The sequence below is a fragment of the Mustela erminea genome, chromosome 9 (genome assembly GCF_009829155.1).
Source record: "Mustela erminea isolate mMusErm1 chromosome 9, mMusErm1.Pri, whole genome shotgun sequence".
Classification (NCBI taxonomy): domain Eukaryota; kingdom Metazoa; phylum Chordata; class Mammalia; order Carnivora; family Mustelidae; genus Mustela; species Mustela erminea.
The window spans coordinates 14,394,097-14,409,515 of NC_045622.1; the positions used below are offsets into that span (position 1 = coordinate 14,394,097).

A 15,419-nucleotide genomic window follows, 5' to 3' on the forward strand; every position below is an offset into this window, starting at 1 on the left:
CCAGCTTTCCAAGTGGGTGAAGAGGGGTAATAAAGAGTTTCTGACATTAGTTTATCATGCAGAAGACGGGGTGGGGCAGGAACAGATTCTGAGGAGAGGAAGTTGAGTGGTACCTTCTATAGAGGAGGAAAGGGTCCTGAACGGGCTTATGGGGCAACCTCCTCACAGCTAGTGGTTACCGATCCACAGCGGTCAAAAAGACAAGGCCAGCCCCTTAGCAGAAGTGGGACTTGGTCACACATGCTCTCCAAGTCTTGATAAAAAGTGATCTCTTGGCCCTTGATGTTTCCACCTCCTCTGCTCATGATGTCATGGAAACTTTAGTGCGGCTGGGTCTGTAAACACTGCCTTTAACTGTGGTGAGGAAACCAAAGCCCTTCAGGGGTTGTAACAGGGGCTGGAGGCAACAAGTAGCTGAGAGAGTGTGGTAGAGCCGCCCCCACCCCCAGGAAGCCCACCAGGCCAGAAACACCAGTGGGCCAGAATGGGGCGGGAGACAACCCATCACACTGTCCATCTGGGGCAGAGGAATGGAAGTAACGAAGGAAGGACAGAGGTGGGCAGGGAGGGCAAGGGTCCAGCCAAGGCAGGACAACTCCCGTGCCTTGTCCAAGAGCCTCGAAAAGTCCAGGCACCTGCTGAGTGAGAGAAGACATCTTTATTGGCTGATCAAGGGAAGAAGGTACAGTCGATACTCCCATAAGCCACTGGTGTCAGGTTCACTTCTTCCGAGGCCAGTTTTCACCAAGATGACTATACTGAGCATCATTCCGATCCCGAAGGGGCTAGGAGGTGAGAAGGGAAATCAGTGAGGCAGGGTCAGATTCTCCCAGGGAAGACCCCAGTAGGCTCCAGAGATGAGAGCTCATGCCTGAGTTTTCCAGCCCTGCCATTGATGAGTTCCCCGCTAGAACCTTTCATCCATACACAGAACACCTAGCAACAGCCTTTTCCTCCCTTCCCATTCCCCTCCCATTCATGTCTCTTTCCCCTCACAGCTCACCTGATAGAGCTGGTCATTTTCCAACAGAACTTGAGTGTCAGCAGCTAGAAGAAACGGGGAAAGAGTCATCAAAGGCCTAGGAGGAGGGGACAGTGAGACCCCATGAACACTACAAGAGGACAGCAGCTGGTCGTACACTCAGAAGTCTACATGGGCAATATGGGCACAAGTCTTCCAATAACCAGAGTTAGGAATCCTTAGAGATTGCAAGAGTGACTCCCAGAGGAGACACAACCCACGGCCAGCCCCATTCTTTGCAGGTCCGCACTCACACCCACATCCACAACATACGTGTGCACGTGTGCATGCATGAACGCACACTCTGTCCCTTCCACTTACCCTTAGAGAACCTTCCAGTCTCATGTCCAGAAAAGCAATAGACCCCCAAAGCAAGGAGCAGAGTGGCGATTAGGTCAGCGATGATAATGCCAGCCAGGGTAGCTGAGTCCAGCTCCACACAGTTCTGACACACTGCAGGGGGGGCGGGGATGAGAGGAGAACTGGAGAGCCTTCAAGACCAGGGAACCATCTCTGCCTCGTAGCGCAACCCCGGGACCTCACACCAGGACCCAAACTTCAGTAAGATCCCTAGAGAAAGGCCTGCTGATACCCTTGCTACATCCACCTCCACCCTTCATCCCAAGGAATCCCTGAAAAGGAGCCAAGAAGCAGTACCAGCTTCGTAAGAATGCAAACAAGTCTGCAGGGCCAAACCGCTCTCCCAACCCAGCCTCTACTGCTTGAGTACCAAGGCCCCTGCTATTTTTTTTTTCCATTAGTTAAGCTCCAAAGTCTGGTGCACACCATTACAAGAGGGACCCCCACTTAGTTTAGAGAACAGGTTCGTCCAGCATGGTCCTTTCTGGCTATAAGCTTCTCATATCCAGAGGTCCCATTCATTTCAAACCAGAGGGTCCAGAAGACACATACTTCGAAAATATACTTGCGTAAAAGGTCGTTTGTGTTCTTGTTCATCTGTCCCGTTGCACATATACATTCCTCGTGGGTCCAGGTTGCGTTTTCCCAAGTTCCACATTTTACCATGTGGTAATGGCTGTGTTCCCTCCCACCACTCGATGTTGGTGTCACACCTCAGGAACACCATGTCCTCAAGCTCTTCTACGGTTATCTTGGAGGGGCTCCCTATGAGGAAAACAACAGCAAACCAAAACCCAACCAGGACTGCAGCCAGCTGTTTGGTCTGCAGCAGATACCTTATTCTGCTGAGTTTGTACTTGAAAAGGACCACTTTCTAAATCTAGGACAATTTATGGTTTCTAGTGTGAGAGACAGAAGTCACAAGAAAAAGGCTTTGGGAGGCTCCCCGTGAACTACAGGGGCCAGGAAGGACGCAAGGATTCAGTCCCAGCAGAGGACAGACCCTGATGGACATGGAGCCAAATTGGAAATCATGGAGCCAACTGGATCTAAGAACCTTCCTGGAAAGAAGTTCAGACCACTGATTAGAAGTAGAAGGGGAGGGGCCCCTGGGTGGTTCAGTGGGATAAGCCTCTGCCTTCAGCTCAGGTGGTGATCCCGGGATCCTGGGATCCTGGAATCGAGCCCTGAATCGGGTTTTCTGCTTGGCTGGAAGCCTGCTTCCCCTTCTCTCTCTGCCTGCCTTTCTGCCTACTTGTGATCTCTTTCTGTGTTAAATAAATAAATAAAATCTTAAAAAAAATAAAAGTAGAAGAAGAGTATAGATTACTGAAACATTCAAGAAATAGGGAAATGCAGAAGACTGTTCCTTGGCTGGAGATGTCCACATTTGTTTTCCAACAAAACTTTTTTTTTAAGATTTTATTTATTTATTTGAGAAAGAGATAGAGAGCAGGAGTGGGGGGGGGACGGATGGAGAAGTAGCCTTCCTGCTGAGCAGGGAGCCCAAGGAGGGGCTCAACAAAGGGCTGGATGAGGGGTTCAATCTCTTGACCCTGAGATCATGACCTGAGCCGAAGGCAGATGCTGAACTAACTAAGCCACGTAGATGCCCCTCCAACAAAGCTTCTAATTCTACTTCCCAGCCATCTATAACCCTCCCACTTCAGCTTCTCATCCTCTTCCCTCCTGCTTTGCCCCTGCCCCCACAACTACCAAGAGAATAGGACTCTCGTCACTAACGTCTTTCTTGGGACCAGTGATGGTTGGGGTAGGAGAAAAGCTGGTATGGATTACTAGCCCAGCGATCCAGAAGGAGACCCCAGGAAAAATCCCATGTAAAGATTTTTATTTGTTCTAACCTTGCTTAAGGGTAAGGAGGTAGAAAAAATTGTTTTATCAAATTCATTCTTGGTGCGTCACACAAGTCAAGGCTTCTAGGGAGTTTGAGGGCTGGAGGTATGCGCAGGGCCTTTCTAGATCCACTGAACTGTTTTGACTGAGAACACCTCCACAAGCCACAGAGACATGAGAATCTGTATCTCCAATCCCAGGGAAAAGTGGAGTCCAGATTCTCCCTGAATTCATATTCCATTACCAATTTGAAAACAAAAGCATCTTCTGGAAAATCCCCCAAAGAGCTGTTTCTTGTGCATCTCACACAGGCCAAAGTTATATCACATCCTATAATCATGCTTTCCATGAGGATCTGTTTCCATTGGAAATCCTGGATGTCCCAAAGCATTTGTCCCAGTTTGCCCGAGATTGAGGGGGTTTCTGGGACAAGACACTACCAGTTTTAAAACCAGGCAAACCAAGATGAGTTGATCATCTTACCATCCCAGATATGCCCTCCTTCCTTCTCCACCTAAACTCAACTTTCTCTTAAAACATACCCCTGAGTACGGGGTCATGGCTCCGTATGGTGACAAATGATGGCCAAATCACTAAGAGTACTAATCCCAGAGCCTCTCTGTCCTAGAAGAAATAGTGTTCCCTTATCAGTCCTAGGCTCAGGCTCCTGCAAACGGCACATTTCCTGCAGATCTCTGGCCTAAGGCCCTTAGAGGGGCATTCAAGGCCAACATACATGCCTAGGTAGACTCAAAGCCAAGAGCCTGTTTCCCAATCTGAACCCTGTACTACATCCCAGCCCTGCTCTCCTTGACAACTCTGCTTGAAAGTGAAGCTAGCACTGAGAAGGACTTTAACGTGGAGCCCAGTCCAGGTGCAAATGTTCCTCTCGCGTCCCTTGTCCAAGATGTCCTCACCATCTAGAGAAGCCTTACCTTGGGAGAGAAGGACAGCCAGTATCAGGCCAGCCAGAAACCTACAGTGTTCCATTTTCCAGCAGAATTCCTTCAGTAGGCAGACCCAGGTCACAGAACTATCCACCAGGGTGAAAGACACCCTCCTCCCACTGACTCATGGGTACCCGGAAAAAGTAAAGGTGTAGGGGAGGAACCAGAAGACGCCTATCTGTCTGCTCTCTGCCGTTGATCAGAGGAGACTGTCAGGGCAGGGGCAGAGTGGGGGTGGGGTAGAAAGGAAGCAGGTGCAAATGGTTCTTTCTCTGAGCACAGAGCCTGGGGGTGAGGTGAAAGAGATAGCAGAGAATGTGGAAAATGTTGCCTAGACCTCTAGGAAGTAAAAGAAGGTGTAGGATGTTCTTTCCCAACTCACTGATGAAAAACAGTAATTTCAGAGTTTCTGTCAACAGTGTAACTACATTTACTCACCCCCTGAAAACTCACCCCCAGCTCTCAAAACCCTTGAGAAATACTGTGAACCCCATCCCATAAGCCATACCAACAAGGCTCCTCCCATTTCTGGTCTTTCTTGGGACTCTGCCCAAGGTCCTCCTTGGACAGCCTGGGACACCAGACTACAAGTAGCTTTTTAAACTGGACGTTTGAATCCCAGCTCCAATACTGCCTACCCAGTGGGCCTGGGCCAGTCATGGAATTTTTCAGAGCCTAATTCTCTGCGTATGCCAATAAGGATTCAGACAAAAAGTTTTCATGGTACATGAGATACCACATTTGCTCAGTAAGAGACAGTTATTAATAACAATGTGATTGACTCACCAGGAGACAAGAGGACTTTTCTCCCCTGTGGCCTATGAGGATCCAAACTCTCTACGCTGCCCAAGTCAGACTGTAATTTACCTGAGGGCAGAGATAGCACATGTCTTGCTCCCTTCTGTATCTCCATCACCTGGCTTGTGCCTGGCACATAACTAGAGGTTCTGTAGATGTTTTTGTTGACTCACTGATGGACTGGCTGAGGGAGCCAGGGGCCTAAGATCCTGGAAACTCGGTTCAGGCTCTGACGCCTGGAAATATATGGCTTGTCTTGCTCCAATTTTCCTACCTATTCTCATCCAGGCAGGCCCCTTTTTGATGATCTTGTCTCCAAAGAGCAGTGAAAAATTCCTGAATAAGGGCTTGAGCACGTAAGGTTTCTCACTTAAATTCATGAGTTCTAGCAACCAACTGACATCCTAGCAACAAGAGGTGACAGAGATGTTTACCCCTCTCATGAAGAAAGGGGCCCATCTCCTACCCAGAACCCAAGGGGTTTCTCTGTGCAAGCTGTCTCTGAGATGGAGAAGCAGTCCTCTCTCCCTTTCCCTCCCACGTCTTCCCATTCTCTACTCCTTCACAAGCAAGATACATATGCACCTGCAGACCTCCTGAGGCCCCTCTCTGCCCACATTTGAAGTAGAGGGTGGTGGTTCTGGATTCAAGCCTTCTTTCAGGGGCCCCAGGCTGAAGGATGCTGGGCGGAGCCAGACAAGCTGCTCTGCAGGCTGGCGGGCTGCTGGGAGTTGCTTCGTGCTTCTTTCGGGGGAAAGACAGAGACTGACATGGAACCGGGGAAGCATCTGGCTGGCCTCATCTTGGCTGTCACTCTTCTTCAAGGTACGGGGTTCTGGTAGTCTGGAGAAAGGCTCAGGGGAAGAGATCATTACTGGGAAAGAAATGGTATTGGGATCTCTAACCTCAAGGCTACCCCAGACGTCACACTAGAATTCTGAGAAAGAAGGGCAAAATGAAGCCTCTTACTGTTCTCTGCTAGAGAGAAGCAGTGTCCAGTGGGAGAGATGGGGTCCTCGTCTCTTAAGAAATGAAAACAGCAGACTTTACTGGCTAGAGGGAAGACCCGGATGCCACCATCTTAGGTTGAATGTAGCCCAAAAGAGCACAGGCCGGGGACCTGAAAAGAATAAGTGTGTGTTCCTTAACTCAGAGCTGGAGTTCGGGGGAGAACTATAAGGCACTCACCCAGTTCGTCATAGGGCCAACAGGTCAACAAATATGAGTGAGATCCTGCTACATGATATGCTAGGAGGATATAAGGAAGGATAAGAACCTTCTGCCCTAGTGAGCTTGTAGTCTAATTGGAGAGAGAAGCTTCGGTGTCACTAGACTAAGTGTAAGGTCCAATATAGGATGCCTGGATGAATATTCTGTTGGGCATAAACAATGGGAAGTGGATGACCTGGGTTGATGCCTGGAATCTGGACTAGAGATGGTTCTCCACACGCTGAGGGAAACACGAAAGTTGCTGGGATTACGTGAGATGTGAGGAGGAGGGCCTGAGGATGGAACCGAGAGGATATTAACTTTTAAAGGGCAGTTAGAGGGGCGCCTGGGTGACTCAGCGGGTTAAGCCTGTGCCTCGGCTCAGGTCATGATCTCCAATTCCTGGGATCAAGCCCCACATCAGGCTCTCTGCTCAGCGGGGAGCCTGCTTCTCCCTCCCCCCACCCTCTGCCTGCCTCTCTGCCCCCCTCTGATCTCTGTCAAATAAATAAATAAAATCTTTTTTAAGAATAAATAAATAAATAAAGGGTAGTTAGAGAAAAACATCTCACAAAAGAGATAAGAGGACGATCAAAGAGCTGGAATAATCAGATAATGCAACACGAAGGGAGCAGAGAACTTCCAAAAGGAAAGAATCACCAATAATGAAATATTATAGAGACGTCCTGCTCATAGAAGAATATATTTAAAAGTTTAAGCCTGTGGGATTTAACAAAATAAAGGCCACAGTTGATTTATAACCCTTTCATTGGGGTAGTATGAGGGGAAACCGAATGGAAGTGTGTAGAAGATGAAGACGGTGATAAAGTACCAAGTGTAGACTCTCTTTAAAGACGTTTGGATGAGAAGAGAAGAGAGTTTGAGTGGTAAATAGAAAAGGACATAGGATCTAAGATGAAATATTTTTGAGTGTGAGAGAAATGTGAGCCCATTTCTAGGCTAAAGGAAAACGCAGAGAGTAGAGCAAGTTCCTGGAGCTGATGTTGAAAGAATGGGGTCAAGGACGCAGAGGAGAAGGCAAGAGAGAGGAAGTGCAAATGGCTTTGGCCATGGGTAGGTGTGTAGTTGGGAAGGAAGCTGGAGAAGGTCATTATGGCATCTACGTTCTCAATGACCTAAGTGGTAGACGATGCCACTTGCTAAAACTGAGCTTGGTGTTCCTGAGTGGGGGACTCAAGGAGGACAGTGAGAGTTGAGAATGATTTCTGCAGGAAATTGGGGGGAAGAGCCACTGTGAAGACCACACAGGTGGAGGGGCAGGGCTGAAAGCCTGTGTGAAGCAGCTAGATATAGCAGAAAGAGCAACGGAAACCTGAACTCTGGGTCCGGATCAGCCACCAGTGAGCTGTGTGAACTTGGATGATCCCTCCTTCCTATGGGCTCTGTCCTCTTACCAGTCAGCCTAGGAAATTTGGCTACATGAGCACTCAAATCCTAAAAAGAAAGAAGACTCACAGAAGCAAAATTAAAGGATGTTAGCAATCAGTTGGACCCTCTCTCCTATAGAATCTGAGTTAGAACAAGGGGTCCCTTTGTCCCTCCCATGGTGATCAGGTGGTTAAGAAGGGCCGCTGGTGAGAAATCTGCTTAACTGTTTGCTTTGCTTTTTTTTTTTTTTAATTCACTCATTCATCCATTCGTGCACTCACTCAACAAATATAAAGCTACCATGTTCCAAACTCTGTTAAGTACAATTAATAATCATTTCAACCTTGCAAGAAGTTCTAAAACAGCTGACTCCTTCCAACTATTTCCATACTTTTTTTTCCCCTTCATACTTTGATTCATGCTTCATCTGTCTCCACCATACACTCCACCTCTAGACACACTACTTCTCTGTCCTTTTCCAACCTATGTCTTTGCTCCGCTCCTCCTTCTCCCCAGGATGCCTTTTTCTGTCCAGCGAACTCCCAATCATTCAAGTTCCAACTAAATGTCACTTTCTCTGTTAAGTTTTCCCTGTCCCTGATTCTTGGGCAAAATCAATAGCTTCTAGCCCCTTTCAAATGCATTCGCATGAATACTAAAGATAATTTATATGTTCTATTATGTTAGTTACATCGGTGTTTAATTTTCCTGCTTCACTGTAAACTCTTTGGAGGCAACAAGTTAGTTCTTTGTATCGCCACTCCTGTCTTTCACACAGCTTAATCAAGTCAGGTATGTCAGCGTACCTGGTAAATGTTTGCATTCAACCCAATTGAACTGAATTCTGGTGCTACTTCTCTGTAGTACAACAAGGAACTCAACTCCACTACTCTTGAGTTTTGAGACAGATTTGAAGGCTATTGAATAGCTACCCCCCACCCCAGGACCTCCAGGGTTTCTACAAAAATAAATAAATAAATAAAAAATGGATTACCAAGGCTGAGGATTTTAGAATTACTCAAAAAGCCTTTAGTTCACGTAAACCCACTTTTGATGGAGCTTTAGCTGCTAAAAAAAAAAAAAAAAAAAAAAAAGCAGAGTGGGGGCGCCTGGGTGGCTCAGTGGGTTAAAGCCTCTGCCTTCGGCTCAGGTCATGATCCCACGGTCCTGGGATTGAGCCCCGCATCGGGCTCTCTGCTCAGCAGGGAGCCTGCTTCCCCCTCTCTCTCTGCCTGCCTCTCTGCCTACTTGTGATCTCTATCTGTCAAATAAAATAAATAAAATCTTTTAAAAAAAAAAAAAAAGCAGAGCATTCCAGACCATGCGTGCAATACTTTGATGTATATTGCCGTATAGTTCTGATGCTAACCATCCAGAATTAACATTAGACCCCACAGGTCAAGGGCACTGTGCCCAACAAGACTGCCCTCCCTTTGAGTTCCAGGCACAAGTTCAGTGGTTCCTATACCACCTAAACTTCTGACAAGCTGGGTACAAACCTGGAGGGTTTGTACGATTTGACGATTTGACGATTGGTTACAACAACTCACAAAACTCAAGAAAGCACATATTTACTATTACAGCTCAAATTTTTAAAAATAGATTTATTTGGGACACCTGGGTGGCTCAGTTGGTTAGGCGGTTGCCTTCGGCTCGGGTCATGGTCCCAGCGTCCTGGGATCGAGTCCCACATTGGGCTCCTTGCTCAGCAGGGAGCCTGCTTCTCCCTTTGCCTCTGCTGCCACTCTGCCTGCCTGTGCACGCTCTCTCTCTCTCTCTCTCTCTGACAAATAAATAAATAAAATCTTTTTAAAAAAATAGATTTATTTATTTACTTACTTACTTGTTTGAGAGAGAGCATGAGCAGAGTGAGGGGCAGAAGGAGAGGAGAGGCAGGCTCCCCACTGAGCAGGGAACCCCAACCTGGGGCTCAGTCCCAGAACTCCAGGACCACGACGTGAGCTGAAGGCAGATGCTTAATGACTGAGCCACCAAGGTGCCCCTTTACTATTACAGTTTAATTATAAAAAATAAAATCAGCATTTTTCCAAATGAAGAGATGCATAAGGTCTGTGAAGGCCCTGAACACAGAGTTCCTGTGCCCTCTCCCTGTGGAATCAGAATACATCACCCTCCTAGTACATTGATACACTCACTAACAAGGAAGCTCCACTGAGAATTTTATTTCCCTTGACTTTTGGGGGTTTTTTTTTAGAGAAAGAGGGAGCAGTGGGAGAACAGATGGAGAGGTTGAGAATCTCAAGCAGCCTCTGCGCCCAGCACAAAGTCCAACACGGGACTTGATCTCACCACCCAGATATCATGACCTGACCTGAAACCAAGAGTCAGATGTTCAACCAACAGAGCCACGCATGGGCCCCTCCACTGAGTTTTTGTTTTTGTTTTTGTTTTAGGATTTTATTTTGTTATTTTTCGGAGAGAGAGACCAAGCAGAGGAGAGGCAAGAGGAGGGAAAAGGAGAAGCAGGCTCCCCACTGAGCAGGGAGCCTAATGTGGGGCTCGATCCCAGGATCCTGGGATCTTGACCTGATCCAGAAGCAGACACTTAACCAAATGAGCCACACAGGCACCCCTCCACTGAGTTTTTACTGGAGTTTCACGACATACGTATAATTGATTGAATTGTTGGCCACGTGACCGGATTCAGTCTCCAGCTCCTTCCTCAGACAAGCTCAGATTCCAGATTACACAGGTCTTGACCAGCCCCATCCTGAGTCATCTCATAACACAAATTCATGTATGGTCCAAAAGACCACCAAGGGGAACCTGAGTGGCTCAGTCGGTTGAACATCCAACTCTTGATTTCGGCTCAGATCATGATCACAGGGTTGTGAGATCAAGCTCCGAGTGGAGCTCCATGCTCAGCAGGGAGTCTGCTTCTCTCTCTCTCCATCTCCCCCTACCCTCCCTCTACCATATGCTCTCTCATGCTTTCTCGCAAATAAATAAATAAATAAATCTTTTAAAAAATAAATAAATAAGCCCACCAAGAATAACACAGACACTCCTATCACTCGTGAAATTCCAAGGGTTTAGAAACTCCTTCCCAGGAATCTATGACAAAGACCGGACAAATTCTTTATTATACAACACCTTGAATTCAATTTGGTGAGTTAGGCTACAACCCAGGGAGGTAAGTATAGATACTGCCCACTCTTAGATTAGGATATCTATCTTGGCCTTGAATGACCAAGGAAATGATTACCTCAGGGCATCTGGACAACTCTATACCCAGCTAATACTCTGTCTCTCTTCTATCTCTATAGGTACGACAGCCGAGACGAAACAAGGTAGTGTGAATGGCTTCTTTCTATCCTCAAACTCTGAGGAAATTCATGGAAATATGGTTCCTACACTAGAAGCCCTAGAGGACTGAGTGACAGAAAGGATGGGATGATGGGTAATGATAGCAGTCAACCAAACGACTGGCCAGTCATGATCTTTCTGGGCAGCTTTCCTGAAGTCAAGCAATTAGCTCTCTAATTCTTGGAGTAGAAACAGGACCCCAGCAGCTAGGCACTATTCAAAGTGGGACCCATGAACCAACACCACTGGCATCAAGTTAGAAATGCTCCATTTCAGCTCTTTCCCAGAACTACTAAGCAGAATCCGAAATTCTCACTAGATTGCCCATGGGAACCATGTGCACAGTAAAGTTTGAGAAGAGCTGCTACAGTGGTCTTGTTCTGATACTCGAGGCAGGGAAAATTTCAGAAGAGAGATCCTTAACAGACGGTGACTTTTCCCTTTTCAGAAGTTCCTGTGGTAAAACTAGATGGCGATCGAGAAGATGGTTCGGTACTTCTGATTTGTGACTCAACAGACACAAAGATCACATGGTATAAAGATGGGAAACCAGAAAATTCCTCGAATGGTGCTAAGCTGAATCTGGGAAGCAGTATCAAGGACCCTCAAGGGATATATCGTTGTAAAGGATCAAAGGGCATTTCAAAACCATTCCAAATATATTACAGAAGTATGTAATCCCCTTCGGTTTGTTTGTTATCTATCTATCTAGCAGTACTCGCTATTCTGGTGGGCTTCTTATCCCTGGTGAGTATGGGAATAGACACTAACCAGTTCTCGTTCTCTCAATCTCTGCTTGCCTCTTTCTGAATATAACAAGACAATTCCCTCATCTTCTTAGAAAAGCATACCTGGTCCTATAAAGCCTGGTTTAATTCTGGATAGGCAGTCATGAATTGGAGCCATCATCTATTTATATAAACTGAGTTGGGGTAGTTTCAGGGAGACAGAGGAGATTACAAGGTGAGCAGCAATGAAATGTAGAAGGCAGATGACCACAGAGAAGGGGATCTGATCTTCCTTCTATTTCACGTATTTCCTGATGGTCAGACTTTATAGGTTTCCCCAGAATGCCTGGGAGATGGGGGGATATCCGGAAGTCTTGCATGCTTAAGTCCCAGGATCTTCCCAGGCAATTCCCCTAACAAACCTTGCACAGAGAGAGGAGTCTGCTATCCTAGATGGAGGCATTAGCACGTGTAGGCAAGAGAAAAAGATTCAGGAGAACCACTTTCACACCTTGAAGGTGCCTTGTCCCTCCCTTTCCCCATAGTGTGTCAGAACTGCATTGACCTGAACGCAGGCACTGTATCCAGCTTTGTCTTCGCCGAAATCATCAGCTTTTTATTCCTTGCTGTCGGGGTTTATTTCATTGCTGGACAGGATGGAGTTCGCCAGTCCAGAGGTAAAAGAATGTTCCTCAGTGAGAAACGAGACCACCGGGGACCCTCAGTTTCCTTCCTACCAAAGTAGACCCTGTAGAAGAGATGAGGTGGGCACGTGTTGCCATCTAGCCCAACTGGGTGAAAAAGATCCTGTTGTGTTCACAGCATATTTACCTGTCTCAAGAACCACCTCCCTCTGATTTTCCTCCGATTCCTCTGAATTTAAAAAAAAAAGAAAAAGCTACTTGATTGAACTAAGACATACAGAGAGAAACATACATGAATGGCAAGCACACAGCTAAACAAGCAAAGGTACCCATGAATCCAACACCCAGTTCAAGAAAGAGAGTATTACCCACACCCTAGACATCCCCCTTGTGGTCAATTCCAGCCTCTACCCATCCCCCAAAACCAGTATTATCCCGACTTATTGATCAATTTTGCCTGTCTACATTCCTTATGTCAATGCACTCATACAAAAGTACTCCTGTGTGTGTGCTTCTGTTACTCAAAAAACATGCCTGTGAAATCTTTCCACCTTGTTGTAGTTCACGCACTCATTACTGTTTAGTACTCCAGTGTGTGAATATAACCCAATTTCTTAGCCTACTTTGCGTTTTTTTGTTTGTTTGTCTTTTGTAGCTTCAGACAAGCAGACTCTGTTGTCCAATGACCAGCTTTACCAGGTAAGGGAGGGGGGAATGAATAATTACTATAATTATTAGTACAATTTGGGGGTGGGGGACAAGTTATTCAGAGGAGACCATACAGATAAGGAATTGCTTAGGGCACACAGGTTGATTACATAGTCACACTTTGGGTCGAATGGATGAAATGAAGAGAAAGGTTGAGAGAGACTAAGGTCTGGATCCAGTGAGAAAAAGCTGAAGAAACACGGAGAGGGACACCCAAAGAAACTGTAGACAGAGCCTCCGACCTCCTTGTCCTCTTTCCACCCCCAGGATCGTAAAGCACCCACTCCAAAGCCTTGCACACGAAAAGCATTCAATAAATGAGCATCAAATTACTTCACAGATGAGGAGGGAGGAGGGAAAATGAGTTTATGACTGTGCTGTTCTTTTTAGCCCCTCAGGGATCGGGAAAATGACCAATATGGCCACCTTCAAGGAAAGCGATTGAGGAAAAATTGAACTCAGGACTCAAAGTAGGTATGTCCTTCTACACCAATTCTAAAAAATTACCTTTTCTGGGGCACCTGGGTGGCTCAGTAGGGTAAATGTCTGATTCTTGATTTTAGCTCGGGTCATGATCTCAGGGTTGTGATATGGAGCCCTGCACTGGGTTCTGTGCTCAGCGCAGAACCTGCTTAAGATTCCCTCTCTCTCCCTCTCCTTCTGTCCCTCTTCCCCAGCACCTGCTCTCTCATGAAAAACAAAACCTTTCCTTTACCTGCCTTCCCATCTGTTGCCAAGCCTATCTCCTTTTTCCAAGAAGCTATAAGCTTAGGGGAGGGTAGGTGACTGATAGTTCTTTGTCGTGAGGGGGCTATCCTGTTCATTGTAGGGTTGTCAGCAGCATCCCTGACCTCTCTCCACCAGATGCCAGGAGTACCCCCAGATGTAACAACCAAAAATATCTCCAGATATTTCAAGTGTCTCCCCCAGGGCAAAATCAACATTCATTACAAACCCCTGACCTCTATTAACCTCTTGATCAACCAATCAAGCAATCAGGAGTTCTGATTCAATCAATCAAGTTTCAATCAAGAAAACAGGACCCAAGCATTATTTGGTTTTCTGAACCAATCCCAATTTTTCTTTTTTTCAATCCAGGTGTTCTCCATGCTGGATAGATCCCAGAAACATGGCATTACACTTTGGAACACTCCTAGCGGAGAGACTTTCAGCTCTAATTCTAGACTCGAGTTTCCCAAAGGTGACAAATGGAGAAGAAAGTCCATCAGAGCAAATACGGATTTTTCTCAAAATAAAACTAAAAGGAAAGTAAAAATATGTATGGTGTTGCATGAGCGCCACCTATTGGGAGGTAATTTTCCTGTAAAAGAAAATGGAAAAGGTCCCATAACCCCCCTATTTGAATATTACTTTTTAAACTTCTAATTTTTATTTACTTTCTGTAATTTACTTTCATAATTTACATCGTTCAAATATGCAATGAAAGGTCTCCCTCCACCTCCATCCCCAGCCATTCAGTTGTCCTTTCCAGAGACAAACAATATACTAGTTTCTTATGTATCTTTATAAGGTAAATATATAGGTATTTAAATCAGAGGTATTCTAGGCATACATGAGCAAACTCTTTTTTTTTTCATAAGCACTCTTAAGTACACATTATTCTTCCCTTCCCTATTTTTCACACAAATGGTGTCATACTATACATCTTGCACTTTTCACCTAATAAACCTTAAGATTATTTCATATCAGTAAGTAAAGCAGTCTTTTTAAAGTGCAACCACATTACATAGACTCGCTATGATTTATTTAATCACCCCGCATGGATAGACAAAATATTGCTGCCAATATTTTGCTCTTGCAATGCTGCAATGACTAACGTTGTATAAGTGTCATTTTAAAAATAATTTTATAGGGGGTGCCTGGGTGGCTCAGTTGGTTAAACGACCTGGGATCGCATTGGGCATTGGGCAACCTGCTGAGCGGGAGGTCTGCTTGTTCTTCTGACCCCTTCCCCTCTCATGCTCTCTCTTTCTCAAATAAATAAATAAAATCTTTTAAAAATAAAATAAAATAAATAAAAATAAAAGGCACCTGGGTGGCTCAGTGGTTTAAAGCCTCTGACTTCGGCTCAGGTCATGATCCCAGGGTCCTGGGCCCGAGCCACTGGTTGGGCTCTCTGCTCAGAGGGAAGCCTGCTTCTCCCTCTCCCTCTGCTTTATGTTCCCTCTCTGCTGTGTCTCTCCCTGTTAAATAAATAAAATCTTTTAAACAATAAAAATAAAAATAATTGTATTGAGATATAATTTACATGCTATAAAATTCAGTCATTTTAAGCGATTTCCCCTGTTCTCAGTGACTTTTACAAAATTTACCCAGCTGTGTAATCACCATAATCATTAGAATATTTCCATCACCCTCTTAAGATTTCTTCCGCTGTTTGCAGTCATTCCCTGTTTCCAATCTCAGCCCCAGG

The 15,419-nt window shown here is 45.8% G+C and overlaps 2 protein-coding genes across 3 annotated transcripts; one reads left to right on the forward strand and one right to left on the reverse strand.

Moving 5' to 3' along the window:
• Positions 1-638: 638 nt before the first annotated feature.
• Positions 639-4,365, reverse strand: CD3D (CD3d molecule). Its single transcript, XM_032360429.1, has 5 exons — positions 4,171-4,365; positions 1,934-2,146; positions 1,343-1,474; positions 1,004-1,047; positions 639-785 (listed from the first exon to the last, which is right to left on the reverse strand). Exons 1-5 carry the CDS (start codon positions 4,223-4,225, stop codon positions 720-722), a joined length of 510 nt encoding a protein of 169 aa, XP_032216320.1. The 5' UTR covers positions 4,226-4,365; the 3' UTR covers positions 639-719.
• A 1,263-nt stretch (positions 4,366-5,628) lies between these two features.
• On the forward strand, positions 5,629-15,000 carry CD3G (CD3g molecule). 2 transcript variants are annotated; one of them, XM_032360428.1, is made up of 7 exons: positions 5,629-5,805; positions 10,866-10,889; positions 11,354-11,575; positions 12,179-12,310; positions 12,933-12,976; positions 13,376-13,455; positions 14,084-15,000. In XM_032360428.1, the coding sequence occupies exons 1-6, from the start codon at positions 5,751-5,753 to the stop codon at positions 13,439-13,441; spliced, it is 543 nt and encodes a 180-aa protein (XP_032216319.1). In that variant the 5' UTR covers positions 5,629-5,750; the 3' UTR covers positions 13,442-13,455; positions 14,084-15,000. The 2 variants fall into 2 exon arrangements, with proteins under 2 accessions (XP_032216319.1, XP_032216318.1); XM_032360427.1 differs by having other exon boundaries at positions 5,634-5,805; positions 13,376-13,459; positions 14,084-14,689.
• Positions 15,001-15,419: the final 419 nt, after the last annotated feature.

What these genes read in the sequence shown, in the direction of transcription:
- CD3D (XM_032360429.1), bottom strand. Translation starts at nt 4,225, where the DNA reads ATGGAACACTGTAGGTTTCTGGCTGGCCTGATACTGGCTGTCCTTCTC. An exon ending in TACGCAAGTATATTTTCGAA is followed by an intron (nt 1,475 to 1,933) that starts GTATGTGTCTTC and finishes CCCCCCCTGCAG; the next exon opens with TGTGTCAGAACTGTGTGGAG. An exon ending in AAAATGACCAGCTCTATCAG is followed by an intron (nt 786 to 1,003) that starts GTGAGCTGTGAG and finishes CTCACCTCCTAG; the next exon opens with CCCCTTCGGGATCGGAATGA.
- CD3G (XM_032360428.1), top strand. Translation starts at nt 5,751, where the DNA reads ATGGAACCGGGGAAGCATCTGGCTGGCCTCATCTTGGCTGTCACTCTT. An exon ending in GACAGCCGAGACGAAACAAG is followed by an intron (nt 10,890 to 11,353) that starts GTAGTGTGAATG and finishes TTCCCTTTTCAG; the next exon opens with AAGTTCCTGTGGTAAAACTA. An exon ending in CCAATGACCAGCTTTACCAG is followed by an intron (nt 12,977 to 13,375) that starts GTAAGGGAGGGG and finishes TGTTCTTTTTAG; the next exon opens with CCCCTCAGGGATCGGGAAAA.